Below are 19,099 nucleotides of genomic sequence, written 5' to 3'. Positions count from 1 at the left end.
AAGGTGTGTCATTGTTTGTGCTATGGCACCATCTTTTCAACGGGTTCGCTCACTGCAGGGTCGATTTAGTCCTTTCAACCGGCAGTCTATAGCGTTTCTACTTGTACGGATTTTTCATTCATCATTCCAAGAGTTTGTAAGTTTTATAATATACCTAAAACAATTCATACTAACTAAACCATCCCATATATGACTTCTGTAGGAGTGTTTTCATGCATATTTGTATGTGCTATCGTAATGTAATCAAGCTAGCGTTGTTAGCATTAGTTAACTCTGTGTTAGTATTATTAACTTACAGTGGCATTATTTTTGTATTGTTTCACATTCACAAATTCCTCAGTAAATTCACCAAAACGTCACTGTGGAGTTATTGAGTTTGTTTAGCGGATTGGAGAGCTAGCGGGTCCACGACGATGACTTCTGTTTTGTTTGATCATCCGTTTTACTGCCGTGTTACAGACACTGTTCGGAAAAAATTAAGGTATGTAAATAAACATTTACAAAATATTTCTGTGCAAAGAAAACATTTCATAAAGTTTATATCTGCTGCTTAGAGTCCGGTGCAGCTAATATATGGAAGAAGAAGAAACAATTCTCAAAAATTAGTGGGTGCGGTTTATATAATGGTGCGGTGCACTCTATAATCCTGAAAATATGGTACGTTTATTTTTCATCAGTTTTTATGAGCTCCTTCTTTTGCAGTATATTTAATTCATATTTATTTTTGTAATCCGTCTGACCTAAGCCTTGGTAATTAATCTTAACAAATGCTTTTATATCATTTGAAAAGGTTTATCCTGATAAGACTCCAAGTAGGTTATATATAATTAGACTTAGACTTCCTTTTTATTGTCATTAAAATTTTAACTTTACAGTACAAATAAGAATGACATTTCGTTGCATTAGCTCATGGTAGTGTAGGATAAAAAAGCAATAAGGTGCAGATATAAATAAATAGATTACTGTACAGATAAGTATATTGGACTTTTGCATATGCATCCACGTTTATGGATGTATGTTATATTGTCTTTTTATTCCAGCGAGTTAATCCATTTTGGGGGGAATTGAGGGGATCATTATGATGCGTTTAAGGGTCAAACAGCCTGAGGGAAGAAGCTGTTAGAGAACCTGGAGGTTCTTTCTAGAGTCCAGCAGTGAAAACAGTCCTTGGTGGGGGTGGGAGGAGTCTTTGCAGATTTTCTGAGCCCTGGTCAGGCAGCGGCTTTTTGTGATCTCCTGGATAGGAGGAAGAGGAGTCCTGATGATCTTTTCCGCCGTCCTCACCACTCTATGGAGAGACTTCCAGTCAGAGGCATTGCAGGCTCCAGTCCAGACAGAGATGCTGTTGGTCAGCAGGTCTCTATAGTGCCTCTGTAGAATGTGGTGAGAATGGGGGGAGGGAGCTGTGCTCTTTCCATCAGACGCAAAAAGTGCATGCGCTGCTGAGCTCTTTTTACAAGAGCTCCGGTGTGTAGGTACCAGGTTATATTGTCAGTTATCTGCACCCCCAGGAACTTGGTGCTGCTTACTATCTCCACCGCTGTGACGTTGATGAAGAGTGGAGTGTGGCTGGACTGGTGCTTCCTCAAGTCAACGATGATCTCCTTGGTGTTGTCGACGTTCAGGACCAGGTTGTTGGTTCTGCACCAGTCAACCAGATGTTTCACCTCCTCCCTGTAGTCCATGTCGTTGATGTCACGGATGAGGCCCACTACTGTCGTGTCGTCCGCATACTTCACAATGTGGTTAGTAGTGGACCTGGCGCAGCAGTCATGGGTCATCAACGTGAACAGCAGCGGACTCAGGACGCAGCCCTGGGGGGAGCCGGTGCTCAGGGAGATGGCACTGGAGGTGTTGTTGCCCACTCAGACTGGGGTCTGTCTGTGAGGAAGTCAAGCAGCCAGTTGCATAGGGGGGTACTGAATCCAAGGGAGGCCAGTTTGCTCACCAAATGCTGCGGGATGATGGTGTTGAATGCTGAGCTGAAGTCCAGAAACAACATCTGCACGTGTGTTCTTTCCTTCCAGATGTTCTAAGATCAGGTGGAGTGCAGAGGAGATGGCGTCCTCTGTGGAGCGGTTAGGGCGATAAGCAAACTGGTATGGGTCGAATGTGGGGGGACGTCTGGAGACAATATATTCCTTTACCAGCCTCTCGAAGCACTTCATTATGATGGGGGTGAGTGCAACGGGGCGATAATCATTGAGGGAGGAGATTGTGGGTTTTTTAGGCACTGGAATGATTGTGGCCGTCTTAAAATATGATGGTACCACAGCCTAGTCAGCGAGATGTTGAAGATGTCTGTGAGAACCCCCACCAGCTGGTCTGCACATCCCTTAAGCACCTTGCCTGGAATGTCATCAGGTCCCGGTGCTTTCCGGGGGGTCACTCTTCTCAGGGTTTTCCGGACATCCGCTGCGTCCAGGTTGAGCGGCTGCTCATCAGGACGAGGGATTATTGATGATGATTAAAAGTAACTCAGTAAAACTAATCCTAAAACGAATTAAGTGTTCATATTTGAGTTGGCCCCTCTGTAATGAAAAGGTTGGACCCCCAGGTCAAAAAGTAAAGAACCCCTACCTTATAACAAGATACGGACATAACTTTGTTTTCCAACCGTGAGAAGGAAGAAAGCGAGCATGAAGGACAGCGCTGACAAAAAGTGGATGATATTAATTGAATTAAAAAAATAAATAATCAAAAACATGGCGAAGCAATTTGAGCGTATCACTGCTAGTCTGGCATCGTACTGAAGCAGAATATGAGCAGAGCCAGCCAAGAATGTGAAAAAATTATCCGAACAGCGGATATATAACCAGGACAATATGGAGAAGCTGCTGATGGTGTGTTTGACAGAGAAGCAGCTGGAAGTAGATAATGTAGAAGTCCAGTCTCCAAGGTGAATGTCATACATTATTATTACATTACTACTGTAGTTAGTAATATTTCTATTGTAGTTTTTTACACGGTATTTGTCGAAAAGTTTGTTTTTCTTTTAAAAGTTTGAGGTACTACTAAACACAAAAGAAAAGACAAGAAAAAAAAGGCTTTAAGGAAAGTACGAATCCCCAAACCAGTGAAGTTGTCATGTTGTGTAAATTGTAGATAAAAAGAGAATACAATGATTTGCAAATCCTTTTCAACTTATATTCAATTGAATAGACTGCAAAGAAAAGATATTTCATGTTCACACTGAGAAACCTTGTTATTTTTGGCAAATATTAGCTCATTTGGAATTTGATGCCTGCAACATGTTACAAAAAAGCTGGCATAGGTGGCAAAAAAGACTGAGAAAGTTGAGGAATGCTCATCAAAGACTTATTTGGAACATCCCACAGGTGAACAGGCTAATTGGGAACAGGTGGTGGCCATGATTGGGTATAAAAGCAGTTTCCATGAAATGCTCAGTCATTAACAAACAAGGACGGGGAGAGGGTCACCACTTTGTCAACAAATGCCTGAGCAAATTGTTTAAGAACAACATTTCTCCACCAGCTATTGCAAAGATTTTAGGGATTTCACCATCTACACTCCGTAATATCATCAAAAGGTTCAGAGAATCTGGAGAAATCACTGCACGTAAGCCATGATAATACGGATCTAGGATCCCTCAGGCGGTATTGCATCAAAAAGCGACATCAGTGTGTAAAGGATATCACCACATGGGCACAGGAACACTTCAGAAAACCACTCTCAGTAACTACAGTTTGTTGCTACATCTGTAAGTGCAAGTTAAAACTCTACTATGCAAAGCCAAAGCCATTTATCAACAACACCCGGAAACGCTTCGCTGGGCCCGGGCTCATCTAAAATGGACTGATGCAAAGTGGAAAAGTGTTCTGTGGTCTGACGAGTCCACATTTCAAATTGTTTTTGGAAATTATGGACGTTGTGTCCTCCGACCCAAAGAGGAAAAGAACCATCCGGACTGTTCTAGGCACAAATTTGAAAAGGCATCATGTGTGATGGTATGGGGGTGTATTAGTGCCCATGCACATCTCTGAAGGCACCATTAATGCTGAAAGGTACATACAGGTTTTGGAGCAACATATGTTGCCATCCAAGCAACGTTATCAAGGACAACCCTGCTTATTTCAGAAAGACCATGCCAAGCCACGTGTTACAACAGCGTGGCTTCATAGTAAAAGAGTGCGGGTACTAGACTGGCCTGCCTGTACTCCAGACATTGAAAATGTGTGGTGCAATATGAAGGCTAAAATAGCAGAAGGGAGACTGTTGAACAACTTAAGCTGTACATCAAGCAAGAATGGGAAATAATTCCACTTCAGAAATGTGTCTCCTCAGTTCCCAAACCTTTACTGAGTGTTGTTAAAAGGAAAGGTCATGTAACACAGTGGTAAAAATGCCTTTTTTGCAATGTGTTGCTGCCATTAAATTCTAAGTTCATGATTATTTGCAAAAAATAACAAAGTTTCTCAGTGTGAACATGAAATATCTTGTCTTTGCAGTCTATTCAATTGAATAAAAGTTGAAAAGGATTTGCAAATCATTGTATTACCTGACACCTGACATGTTAGCTACTTCTCTTTGTTTATAATGTTTATAATGTCTATTTTCTATTTCCTGCTGGATCTACTCTCTATTTTATGCTGCTGCTGTCACATATACTGTATATACTGTAATATTGTACATGGTCATTGGTATATATTGTATATATGTTATAGACATAATATAATATATCTGTATATATATTATTCTGTATACGGTACATATGTATATATTCGTATATATGTTAGATTTTTTTATTGCTATATTAGTCTATTTATACCTGCATTGTCCTTTCCATCCTTACACTTTCCATCACTGTAACTTTGCTACTGTTAAAAAAATGTTCCTTGTGGATCATTAAAGTTTGTCTAAGTCTAAGTCTAAGTCTATTCGGTTTCTATTTACCATTTACACAACGTGTATAGAAGTGGAGGTTGATGCTATGTGACAGCAGGTGTAGAATAATGAGTATTTACAATGCAGGAGGCTCCACTTGTTCAAACATGTCCACGCTGTCATGGGGGCAAAAACCTGAAGACACTTGACCCTGGTCTAAATATTACATCATATCTGTTGTTTGGCCAATCAGGCGACAGTAATCAAGTGCAACAAACATTTCCAGTCAACATAATACCTTGCAGCTATTTGGGTCAGCGGCCATACTTACACTCTTTCATCATGCCAATGTCCACACAGCGCTTGAGCCGGCATGCCTGGCAGTGGCGCCGGTTGTCCTTGGTGATGGTGCAATTGCCGTTAAAGGGACAGGTGAAGGAGGCCTTGCGCTTCATACTGCGCCTGAAACATTGGACAACTGTTATTGCAGCACACACAAAAAAAAATTCATAGAAATTATGAGTAAATATTAAATCAAATTTATAAAGTTCACTATAGCTGTTTTATTTCAAATGCTCTGTATAATTTAAATGCACCTATAGTCTATGTCACAGGTGTCAAAGTCAAGGCCCGGGGGCCAGATGTGGCCCGCCACTTAATTTTATTTGGCCCTGGAAAGCCTGGAAATAATATGTATCAATAAAGTACTGTAACTTTTCTTACTAAATGTATTCTTTCTTTCTATTTTGGGAGAAAACAAATATATGTACTCCATGTAATCACAAATCAAGTTAACTTAAATTATGTCTAATTATGCAAAAATACATTATCAAACCATTTTTTAAGTATAAATAAATACTACTAATAATGATTTCAAAGCAAGTTATCCATCAAATTGTGCAATGTAAAAGTAGCAGTAGATTTCATTGTTAAATTGTGAAATTTACTGTGGTTTTTACAGAACTGTTCTCTAAATGAAAAAAACTGTACTTTTTTAACTGTAATAAACTGTGGTACCGTTTTGGTATTTACAGTAATACACCGATGAATATACACTTGTTGATTTGCAGTAACAAACAAACTGGCAGCTCAGGTGCCAAAAATTTACTGTAAAATTGCAGTTTTTTTATTTACAGTAAAAAAAATATAATTTTACAGTAAAAATCTGGCAACTGTACTGCCTTTTTTTAACCATAAAAACAGCAGTACTGTTTTTCCATTTACATTAATATACACTACATTTTAAGGTGAACCTATTGCAACTTACCATATTTTTTTACATTTTAGTTTTGAAAAAATCTACTCATAAAATGCATCAAAAAACGTGTGTAATAATAGTATTCACTGTTAGAAACGGCCCTCTGGGGCTAAACATAACTGCGATGTAAAAGTAGCAATAGATTTCATGGTCAAATTGTGAAATTTACTGTGGTTTTTACAGCATTTTTCTCTAAATGAAAAAAACTACCTTTTTTAACTGTAATAAACGGTGGTGCCGTTTGGGTACTACACCGAAAAATATAAAGTTGTTGATTTCCTGTAAAAAACAAAACAAAAAAACTGGCAGCTCAGGTGCCAAATGTTACTGTAAAATTGCAGGGGGGTTTTATTTACAGTAAAAAAAAAAAAAGAGTAATTTTACAGTAAAATTCTGGCTCAGGTGCCAAAATGTTACTGTAAAGTTGAATTGTTTTTATTTACAGTAAAAAAAATAATTTTACAGTACAATTCTGGCAACTGAGCTGCCTTTTTTAACCATAAAAACAGCAGTACTGTATTTCCATTTACAGTATTAAATACACTACATTTTCAGGTGAAATTATTGCAACTTACCATATTTTTTCACATTTTAGTTTTGAAAAAATCTACTAATAAAACGCATAAAAAAAATTGTGTAACAATAGTATTCACTGTTAGAAGCGACCCTCTGGGGCCAAACATAACTGCCATGTAAAAGTAGCAATAGAGTTCATGGTCAAATTGTGAAATTGACTGTGGTTTTTACAGCATTTTTCTCTAAATGAAAAAAACAGTACCTTTTTAAACTGTAATAAACAGTACGGTAGTAAAAAAACTGTGCCGTTTTGGCATTTACAGTAATACACTGAAAAATATACATTGTTGATTTGCAGTAACAAATAAACAAACAAACTGGCAGTTCACGTGCCAAAATGTTACTGTAAAATTGCAGTTTTTTTTATTTACAGAAAAACAAGTAATTTTATAGTAAAAATCTGGCAACTGAGCTGCCTTTTTTTAACCATAAAAACAACATTACTGTTTTTCCATTTACAGTAATATACACTACATTTTGAGCTGAAATTATTGCAATTTACCATATTTTTTTACATTTTAGTTTTTAAAAAATCTACTCATAAAATGCATCAAAAAAATTGTGTAATAATAGTATTCACTGTTAGAAGCGGCCCTCTGGGGCCAAACATGTGGCCCTCAATGAAAACCACTTTGTTAAGAAACATAAAAACGCTAAATATACGTGTCCAACCATGTTTGAAACTGTACTTACTGTAATAAATAAGTCGCTACATTTCCCCACAGACTTTGAACTATGTGCTTTACACAACTCTGCGTCTTATTTAGGGATTTCTGCGGGAAAAAGAAGCACGGAAGAAGGCGGCCCTAGGAGGATGAAGGCGGCCCTAGGAGGATGAAGACGGCGATTTAAGCGTCGGGGTTTCCCCTACATGTCATTGATTGTGGCACGCTGCCGCAACAAAATAAAATCCGCCATTGCTAAAATATGAGGGGGTTTCGCGTGAAAACTCATTTAAGTACCGACAATTACAGACTATAAGCTGCTACTTTTTCCCTACACTTTGAACTCTGCGGCTTATAAGACAGAGTGGCTAATTTATGGATTTTTCTTCGCTGACGGCCAAGATAAAAAATAATTTGATTTAAAAAAAAAAAAAAAACACGAAGAGGGTGTTTTATTGATTGTGCTATGGCGCTATCTTTCCGACAAATTAGGTCACTGCAGGCGCTGCAGTTTCCTTCTATTTAGTGCTTTCATGAACCGGAAGTATAAATGCTGCTGAGTCTTCTAGCCGTCCACAGCATTTCTATTTGTATGAATTCCTTATTAATCACTTCAAGCAATGGAATACATGTGTTTTTGTCCTCAAAATTCTACACACCACACCCAATAATGACAATTTTGCAAATGTATTGAAAATAAAATTTAAATAAAAGTAAAAAAAAAAAAATCCCATATATTTTAGTATTCACAGATTTGAGATATGTTTGCCAAGCTTGTGGCATTATATTCAAAAAGACTACACTGCAAAAACTGAAATCTAAGTAAGATTAAATATCTCAAATAAGGGTGATATTTGCTTATTTTCTGTCTGATAAGATAATTCTTCTCACTAAGCAGATTTTATGTCAGTGTTTTACTTGTTTTAAGTGTTTTGGTCCTAAATTAGCTCAGTAAGATATTACAGCTTGTAGCTGAGATTTTATGACCTATATTGAGTAAAACATGCTTGAAACTAGAATATCAACTGATGCAAAGCTGTGTCATCAACACTCACAAGTATAAAACAACTTTTTTAAAGTAATAATTTCTTACTTCAAGCATGAAAAAAAAAAACTCATGATGCCGAACGCATATCATTATGTCAAGATAATGGCACTAGCATTTACTTAATTTAAGAATATTTTTCAACATATTGAGCAAAAAGGTCTCTTTTTTTTCCTACCAAGAAAAGTGCACTTGTTATTAGTGAGAATATACTTATTTTAAGGTATTTTTGGGTTCATTGAGGTTAGCTAATTTTACTTGTTTTGGAAAGTCTTGACAAGCCGAATTTTCTTGTTCTATTGGCAGATAATTTTGCTTACCGGTAGTTCAAATAAAATACCCCTAATTTTATAATATTTTTTTCTTGTTTTTGAACACAGACTTTTTGCAGTGTAATTGCTGCCAAGGGTGCCTCATCAAATTATCGTGCAAAGGCTCTGAATAATTACCTACATGTCATGATTTATTTCATTTTTTTAAATACATTTGTATAAAAAAAAATTAAAAAAAACATATTGTCATGGGGTAATGTGTGTAGAATTTTGAGGACAAAAATAAATTGAATACATTTTTAATAAAATGTGGAAAAAGTGAAGCGCTGTAATTACTTTGTGGGTGTACTGTACGCTTGCGGCTAATAGACGTGTACGCCCAATATATGAATGAAATTACATTTGTCCAAAAATGAGGTGGGTGTGGCTTCAAAACAGGTGCGCTCTAAAGCCCGGACATTACGGTATGTTCTAGCAGGTGAGGCAATGTTTGACAGTAATTATAGCAGAGCCTTTCAGGTTAAACCGCACATACACAGACAATACCAGGTAACCTACAAGTGCATTTCCAATCATGCCACAATGGGGGGGGGGTTGTATGCATCAGGACAGGGACGTACCAGCACCGCAGACACACTTAGTGAAAGTTCAAACAAGAGCCAGCTGAAGGAGAAGACACGGTGAAACAACCTTCTATGTCATATTTTCCAGTGACACACCACCAGGGCATACAGAAAAATGGGTAATAGGCAAGATTCTTATGTTAATAAAAAATATAAATAAAAATAGCCTCTCTGTTTTTTCCTGACCTAACGTGTATATGTATATGTATGTATATATATATATATATATATATATATATATATATATATATATATATATATATATATATATATATATATATATATATATATATATATATATATATAAATGTCCTGAAGAGCAGAGAAACCTGTGAAACAGGCCTGTAGGGATGAAATAGCCTCTCTGTTTTTTTGTGTATATATGTGTGTGTGTGTGTGTGTGTGTGTGTGTGTGTGTGTGTGTATGTATATATATATATATATATATATATATATATATATATATATATATATATATACATATGTATATGTATATATAAATATATGTATATATATGTGTATTTATACATATATATGTGTATTTTTACATGTATATATATGTGTATTTATACATATATATATATATATATGTATATGTATATATAAATATATGTATATGTATATATATATGTATATATACATGTGTATATATATGTGTATTTATACATGTATATATATGTGTATTTATACATATATATATATATATATATATATATATATATGTATATATACATATATATATATATATATACATATATGTATATATATGTGTATTTATACATATATATATATATATATATATATATATATATGTATATGTATATATATATATACCGGTATACATATATATATATATATATATATATATATACATATACATATATATATATATATATACATATACATATATATATATATATATATATATATATATATATATATATATATACATATATATATATATATATATATATATATATACATATATATATATATATATATGCAGGGCAGCACGGTGGAGGAGGGCTTAGTGCATCTGCCTCACAATACGAAGGTGCTGAGTAGTCTGGGGTTCAATCCCAGGCTCGGGATCTTTCTGTGTGGAGTTTGCATGTTCTCCCTGTGACTGCGTGGGTTCCCTCCGGGTACTCCGGCTTCCTCCCACCTCCAAAGACATGCACCTGGGGATAAGTTGATTGGCAACACTAAATTGGCCCTAGTGTGTGAATGTGAGTGTGAATGTTGTCTGTCTATCTGTGTTGGCCCTGCGATGAGGTGGCGACTTGTCCAGGGTGTACCCCGCCTTCCGCCCCATTGTAGCTGAGATAGGCTCCAGCGCCCCCCGCGACCCCGAAGGGAATAAGCGGTAGAAAATGGATGGATGGATGGATGGATGACCGACGGAATATTTACAGCAACAAAGATGCATTGTAATGTAATCTGTGAAATGTCTACCAAAATATATGTTTTTTTGGCTGGTTGAAATAAAGTGTATATTCTTTTTTATAACCCGTTCTAATTGATATTCCGCAACTACAGAATGTTTAGCAGGCATTTTATTATTAAATAGAGAAAGTCATATTATTGTCATGCAGCGGTATGAATACCATTAACTTGTACAACATGTCATGAACAGAACATCAGAAGCCTTTACCCAGGTAGAAATATCACAGATGACATGACCAAACACTTTTGACAATCAAAGCACGATCACAACAATCCACATGTTGTGCTATTAATGTGTGAAACTGGTAAACATGACAGTGTAGCTCCTCCTCTGAATGCAAGTGCTCCTACAGCAGGAATACAAATTCTGTATTCTACAAGACACCGACACACTGCGAGTATTTTGTTGACTTTCATTAAAAGCGTGTTTGTGTCCTTATTGTGTTGAGCTATTTAAAAAAGAATACTGTTTAAAACACATTTCATTGAAGCAAATTAATTGTCCAGTCATGGCAATGTTGGCGTTAACACACATTTTCTGTCTTTTTACACATTGAAATCAGAAAGGATACATATTTCCGGAAGTCCGCGTGTCCACGGGATGCAGTTTGTTTGTTTTTTACCGACCCTGCCTACCCCGGGTCAAAACTCCGGTTTGCTTGGGGTTTTTTATTGATTTTTGCTTTCTGCCGGTGTTTTATTTTGTTTATATTTGCCCGTGTTGTGCCAAAATGTGCTGCTTTGCTTGGCTTGGTCTGTCCACGGTGGATGACTAGGTGTGAGACAAACACTTTATCTTCATGTTATTGTAACCCTACGTGTTGGACATTATTTAAGACTTCATCGTATCCGGGAAATGACAGTTTGCCTTTTCTGTGGTAATAACGAGATTTAAAGGAGTGTTGTTAGTACCATTCTGATGTGATTAAATGTCTTTCTTGTTTGGAAGATGCATACAACTGTAATTGGTATTTCTTCCTGCACATAATAAATATTTATAGTGTTTGGATGTATTCATTAATGTAACATTTTCAGTAAATGTAATATAGCCTGACAACAAATTATTCAATGTAAGATTTTGATACCGACATCTCTGCATATTCTACTAGAATACCCATATGAGTATTACATACATAGAATTAAGTACCTACTGTACTGTACTGTACATTACATATATAAAATGAAGTACTTACTGTACTGTTGACTTGTTGAAATAAAATTACAAAGCTAAAATCTACCCAAACGACCACTTTGCTGCTGCCAAAAATTGATTCCAAGTAACATGTTGATACTGACACATCTTATCTCTGCATATTGTACAAACCCCGTTTCATTATGAGTTGGGAAATTGTGTTAGATGTAAATATAAACGGAATACAATGATTTGCAAATCTTTTTCAACCCATATTCAATTGAATGCACTACAAAGACAAGATATTTGATGTTCAAACTCATAAACTTTATTTCTTTTTTGTAAATTATAATTCACTTAGAATTTCATCGCTGCAACACGTGCCAAAGTAGTTGGGAAAGGACATGTTCACCACTGTGTTACATGGCCTTTCCTTTTAACAACACTCAGTAAACGTTTGGGAACTGAGGAGACACATTTTTTAAGCTTCTCAGGTGGAATTCTTTCCCATTCTTGCTTGATGTACAGCTTAAGTTGTTCAACAGTCCGGGGCTCTCTGTTGTGGTATTTTAGGCTTCATAATGCGCCACACATTTTCAATGGGAGACAGGTCTGGACTACAGGCAGGCCAGTCTAGTACCCGCACTCTTTTACTATGAAGCCACGTTGATGTAACACGTGGCTTGGCATTGTCTTGCTGAAATAAGCAGGGGCGTCCATGGTAACGTTGCTTGGATGGCAACATATGTTGCTCCAAAACCTGTATGTACCTTTCAGCATTAATGGCGCCTTCACAGATGTGTAAGTTACCCATGTCTTGGGCACTAATGCACCCCCATGCCATCACAGATGCTGGCTTTTCAACTTTGCGCCTATAATAATCCGGATGGTTATTTTCCTCTTTGGTCCAGAGGACACGACGTCCACAGTTTCCAAAAACAATTTGAAATGTGGACTCGTCAGACCACAGAACACTTTTCCAATTTGTATTAGTCCATCTTAGATGAGCTCAGGCCCAGCGAAGCCGACGGCGTTTCTGGGTGTTGTTGATAAACGGTTTTCGCCTTGCATAGGAGAGTTTTAACTTGCACTTACAGATATAGCGACCAACTGTAGTTACTGACAGTGGGTTTCTGAAGTGTTCCTGAGCCCATGTGGTGATATCTTTTACACACTGATGTCGCTTGTTGATGCAGTACAACCGTAGGGATCGAAGGTCACAGGCTTAGCTGCTTACGTGCAGTGATTTCTCCAGATTCTCTGAATCCTTTGATGATATTACGGACCGTAGATGGTGAAATCCCTAAATTCCTTGCAATAGCTGGTTAAGAAAGGTTTTTCTTAAACTGTTCAACAATTTGCTCATGCATTTGTTGACAAAGTGGTGACCCTTGCCCCATCCTTGTTTGTGAATGACTGAGCATTTCATGGAATCTACTTTCATACCCAATCATGGCACCCACCTGTTCCCAATTTGCCTGTTCACCTGTGGGATGTTCCAAATAAGTGTTTGATGACCATTCCTCAACTTTATCAGTATTTATTGCCACCTTTCCCAACTTATTTGTCATGTGTTGCTGGCATCAAATTTTAAAGTTAATGATTATATGCAAAAAAAAATTTTTTTATCAGTTTGAACATCAAATATGTTGTCTTTGTAGCATATTCAACTGAATACGGGTTGAAAATGATTTGCAAATCATTGTATTCCATTTATATTTACATCTAATACAATTTCCCAACATATGGAAACGGGGTTTGTACTAGAATACCCTTTTCCGTTTATGACAACCTTTTTACAAAACACAATATAGAATGTGAGATGTAACAGGATAATGCATACATTCATCATTTGTTTTCAAAACGCTTACAAAAAAGTGGGACCCCAAAAATGTACTGTGGAACCCCATTTTTATGACTTGATGGGGTCCCTGGGACCCCATTTTGAAAATTCCTAGCACCAACACTGCATGGTATCAAAAGGTGAGAATTATCTGTCTAGGGTACTCTTTTTAATGATGACAATTTATATTTATCTGTGATTAATAGCAAATAATTTTGAGTTAACTGTGAACAAAGTGTGATTAATTAAATATTTCAATCGTTTGACAGTAAAAGGGGTGCGAGTGATGGGGTCTGTGATACATATACAGGACGTGCACACTAATATGCAAATGTCACATTTAGTCTGACACCTGCAGTACATAAGTGAGTGTACCCTCTCGTGTGGGCACGTCACTGGCATGTGGGTCTACCTGAAAAAGCCTTTGCAGCCCTCGCAGGTCATGGCGTTGAAGTGGAAGCCAGTGGCTTTGTCGCCACAAACCCCGCAGATCCGCGGCACATTCCTGTCGAAGTCGTCGGGGGCCAGGGTGGACGTACTCACAACGGTGGACTCCATCACTGCAGAGAGATGGGGGAAGATGGAGTTATAAATAAAAGAAAGATTATGCCCGTTGTAAAAAACACAGAGGATAAAAACAGTATAATAAAGCTGCCGGACAAAACATGATTAGCATTCGAATTGAGATTCTTATTAATAATGATTTTGAACTGATGCAACATTTAGAAGAATTGTTTTTAACCCTCAGGGAATTCTTCAATGTTATGAACATTATAGGTCAGAGGACCCGAAAGGGTCTCATTAATTCAAGTCTTAAAAGAAAGTTGTTGTTTTTTTACTTGCAATGCTGAAATCTCTAGATCAACTTCAGATCTATCGTTAATATAAAGTTTTCTATGTTTTTTCAAGCCCTTTTTGTCAAAAGGAAACACATTACTTTGCTATGGTAAAAACACTATGCAATATTTTCTCCCCCAAAATTCAAAAATCCAATATTTTATGTGAAGTAATTGGAGCCTTAAATAGGTCAATAATTCGCAATTACATAGATTTTGATTCATAATACTGGTTTGAGCATTCCATCCATCCATCTTCAACCGCTTATCCGGAATCGGGTCGCGGGGACAACAGCTCCAGCAGAGACACCCAGAATTCCCTCTCCAGAGCAAAATTAGCGACTTCCTCCTGGGGAATCCCGAAGCGTTCCCAGGCCAAAGAGGAGATGTAATCTCCCCCATCTGGTCCTTGGTCTCCTACCAGTGGAATGTGTAACGAGGACCTCCTTAGGGAGACGCTCGTGAGGCATCCACACGAGATGCCCGAACCACCTAAGCTGGCTCCTTTCCAAGCGAAGGAGCAGCGGCTCTACTCCAAGTCTCTCTCGGGTGACTGAACTTCTCACCCTATCTCTAAGGGAGATGCCAGCCAATATTCTAAGGAAACTAATTTCGGCCGCTTGTATCCGCGATCTTATTCTTTCGGTCATGACCCACACTTCATGACCATAGGTGAGAGTAGGAATGTAGATAGCTCGGTAGACCAAGAGCTTTGCCTTCTGGGTCAGCTCTAGTTTCGTCACAACAGTGCGGCAGAGAGACTGCAATACTGCCCCAGCTGCTCCGATTCTCTGGCTGATTTCCTTCTCCATCTTTCCCTCACTTGTGAACAAGACCCCGAGATACTTAAACTCCTCCACCTGGGACAGAGTCTCGTCCTCTACCTGGACTGTACAAACCATCGGTTTCCTGCTGAGAACCATGGCCTCAGATTTGGAGATGCTGATCCTCATTCCAGCCGCTGAACACTCGGCTGCGAACCGATCCAGTGAGAGCTGAAGGTCACGACCCGAAGGTGCCATCAGGACCACATCATCTGCAGTGACGCAACTTTTAGCCCCCCGAGACGTATACCCTCTCTGCCATGGCCACGACTCTGCCTATAAAACCTGTCCATGAAAATCACAAACAGGATAGGTGACAGAGCGCAGCCCTGGCGGAGACCAACCCCCACTGGAAACGGATCCGACTTACATCCAAGCACCCGGACACAACTCTCGCTTTGGTATTACAGAGATTGGATGGCCCTCAGCAGGGTTCCCCTCACTCCGTACTCCCTCAGCACCTCCCACAAGATTTCCCAGGGGACGCGGTCATACGCCTTCTCCAAATCCACAAAGCACATGTAGACTGGATAGGCATACTCCCAGGCTTTCTCCAGGATTCCCGCAAGAGTAAAGAGCTGGTCAGTTGTTTCACGACCAGGACGGAATCCACATTGCTCCTCTTGAATCTGAGGTTCGACCATCGGCTGGACCCTCCTTTCCAGTACCTTGGCGTGAAAAGGGGAACCACCACCCCAGTCTGCCACTCCCTCTGCACTGTCCCAGACTTCCACGCGATGTTGAAAAGGCGTATCAACCAAGACAGCCCATCAACACCCAGAGCCTTCAGCATTTCTGGACGGATCTCGTCAACCCCTGAAGCTTTGCCACTGTGGAGTTGTCTAACTACCTCAGTGACTTCACACCGAGAGATCGACGTCGATCCCCCATCATCCTCAGGCTCTGCTCCTATCAGGGAGGGTGTGTCTGATGTATGTGGGTTCAGGAGTTCCTCTAAGTGCTCTTTCCAGCGCTCTACGACTTCCTCACTTGAAGTCAGCAAAGTCCCATCCTTGCCGTACACAGCTTGGATGGTTCCCTGCCTCCCCCTCCTGTGGTGCCGTATGGTCTTCCAGAACAGCTTTGGTGCCGCCCGATAGTCCTTCTCCATGGATTCCCCGAACTGCTCCCACACCCTCTGCTTAGCCTCGTCCACAGCCACGGCCGCTGCCCTTTGGGCCTGTCGGTACCTTGCAACTGCCTCCGGAGTCCCCTGGAATAACATACCCCGGTAGGACTCCTTCCTCAGTCGGACGGCTTCCCTGACCACCACTGTCCACCAGGGTGTTTGAGGGTTACCGCCCCTTGAGGCACCTAAGACCTTCTGGCCACAGCTCGCAGCTGCAGCTTTAGCAATAGAAGCCCTGAACATTGTCCATTCCTGTTCAATGTCCCCAACCTCCACAGGGATGGCAGAGAAGTCCCGCCGGAGGTGGGAGTTGAAGTCCTTCCGGACAGAGGACTCCTCCAAACATTCCCAGTTCACCCGCACTACACGCTTGGGTTTGCCAGGTCTGTCCAGAGGTTTTCCCCACCATCTGACCCAACTCACCACTAGATGGTGATCAGTTGACAGTTCAGCTCCTCTCTTCACCCGAGTGTCCAAAACATACGGCCTCAGATCAGCTGATACGGTTTGAGCCCCTTGGCCCCATAATAAGTGTTTAAGCATTGACCGTTTTAGATTTTTTATTTTTTTTTTAAACGACAGCAGAAGACCTTTGGACACTCATGAATGTCTTAACAGTAAATCATGTATATATATATATATATATATATATATATATATATATATATATATATATATATATATATATATATATATATATATATATATAGCCAACATTAGTTTTTCTTTTATAACCTGTAACCTGTTTTGAAAAATATTTTGTAATACATTGCAAGAATTGGTTTGAATCGAGGATTGTGTTGAATCGAGTGTTGTAAATGTAAGATTTCACATTCCTAGAGTATAATAAGAATTAAGTAACGAGTGAATGGCAAATTTCTTGTACAAAAGCCAAAAGCAGTGAAGTTGTCACGTTGTGTAAATGGTAAATAAAAAGACAATACAATGATTTGCAAATCCTTTTCAACTTATATTCAATTGAAGAGACTGCAAAGACAAGATATTTCATGTTCACACTAAGAAACTTATATTTGCTCATTTGGAATTTGATGCCTGGAACATGTTTCACAAAAACTGGCACAAGTCGCAAAAAAGACTGAGAAAGTTGGGGAATGCTCATCAAACACTTATTTGGAACATGCCAAAGGTCAACAGGCTAATTGGGAACAGGTGGGTGCCATGATTGGGTATAAAAGCAGCTTCCATGAAATGCTTACTCATTCACAAACAAGGATGGGGCGAGGGTCACCACTTTGTCAACAAATGCCTGAGCAAATTGTTAAAGAACAACATTTCTCAACCAGCTATTGCAAGGAATTTAGGGATTTCACCATCTACGCTCCGTTATATCATCAAAAGGTTCAGAGAATCTGGAGAAATCACTGCACGTAAGCGGCAAGGCCCGTGACCTTATCCCTCAGGCGGTACTGCATCAAAAAACGACATCAGTGTGTAAAGGATATCACCACACGGGCTCAGGAACACTTCAGAGAAGTCACTGTCAGTAACTACAGTTGGTCACTACATCTGTAAGTGCAAGTCAAAACTTTACTATGCAAAGCCAAAGCCATTTATCAACAACACCCAGAAACGCTTCGCTGGGCCCGAGCTCATCTAAGATGGACTGATGCAAAGTGGAAAAGTGTTCTGTGGGTCTGACAAGTCCACATTTCAAATTGTTTTTGGAAACTGTGGACGTCGTGTCCTCCGGACCAAAGAGGAAAAAGAACCATCCGGATTGTTCTAGGCGCAAAGTGTAAAAGGCAGCATTTGTGATGGTATGGGGGTGTATTAGTGCCCAAGGCATGGGTAACTTACACATCTGTGAAGGCACCATTCATAGTTTCTTTGCTCTCTTTACATACCTTTATTCTGGTAAACAAATGGTTAAATTTTCAAACTACGACTTGTGGTATACTAAGTATATATACTCATTTGCTTGTTTTTTACTTGACGTGTAACCTTTAATCGTTTGTTTGCAAAAGACAAACAAAGGACATCATTTATCCTTTTATCAGACCAAAAGTGTGATCCATTTTAACTGTCATCTGTTTTTATATTACAAGTCGGACAGAATTCCTGTCGGAAGATAGTTTCCAGATTGTCCTCAGGGTTTGTGGCTCGGGGAAAATATCCAGCGTGGTATGCAACAAGCGGTAAAAGTCTTGCTCTCCTGCAAACTGCGAGAAGTGTATATTTGTTTACAAGCGGCTCCTGTGTGTCTATTTCAATCGACATCCTTGTGAAGGCAACAAAAAGGCATGTCACCACGAGGCCGGCATCCTCTTAAACAAACACGCACTGTCCTTTCCACAAAGCGCCTTTCTTGCCATTTTCTTTGCTCCCGTCGCAGACTGAAAGCGAGCCAGATGGAGAGGGGAAAAAAACAGGAACTAAGAGAAAACCAGACACAAACCTCAACAAAGTCACAAACTGCTGGAGGGGTAAGGACCATATGAATGATTCAAAATGTTTGGATCCGTTATTGACTTCAATCAGACGGCCTGCTGTTCTTACAGCTTGTCTTTTGGAATGTTCCGTTCCGCTACGTCCATGTCAGAGGACATTTTCAAAGAAAGGAAGACCGCAAAGCACGCGTTTAATA

General features: G+C 39.0%; 1 protein-coding gene across 2 annotated transcripts in view; it reads right to left on the bottom strand.

The window, feature by feature from the left end:
* Window positions 1-19,099, bottom strand: part of LOC133622753 (vitamin D3 receptor B) — a 95,746-nt gene that overhangs the window by 46,228 nt on the left and 30,419 nt on the right. For both annotated transcript variants that reach the window (XM_061985688.1, XM_061985689.1), the window contains exons 3-4: window positions 14,118-14,265; window positions 5,177-5,307 (exon numbers count right to left, since the gene is read on the bottom strand). In XM_061985688.1, coding sequence (XP_061841672.1) covers window positions 5,177-5,307; window positions 14,118-14,263 — 277 coding nt within the window. In that variant the 5' untranslated portion in view covers window positions 14,264-14,265. The remainder of the gene's footprint in view (window positions 1-5,176; window positions 5,308-14,117; window positions 14,266-19,099) is intronic.

Source organism: Nerophis lumbriciformis, linkage group LG23, assembly GCF_033978685.3.
Source record: "Nerophis lumbriciformis linkage group LG23, RoL_Nlum_v2.1, whole genome shotgun sequence".
Lineage (NCBI taxonomy): Eukaryota > Metazoa > Chordata > Actinopteri > Syngnathiformes > Syngnathidae > Nerophis > Nerophis lumbriciformis.
This window is presented reverse-complemented; position numbering and strand designations above follow the sequence as displayed.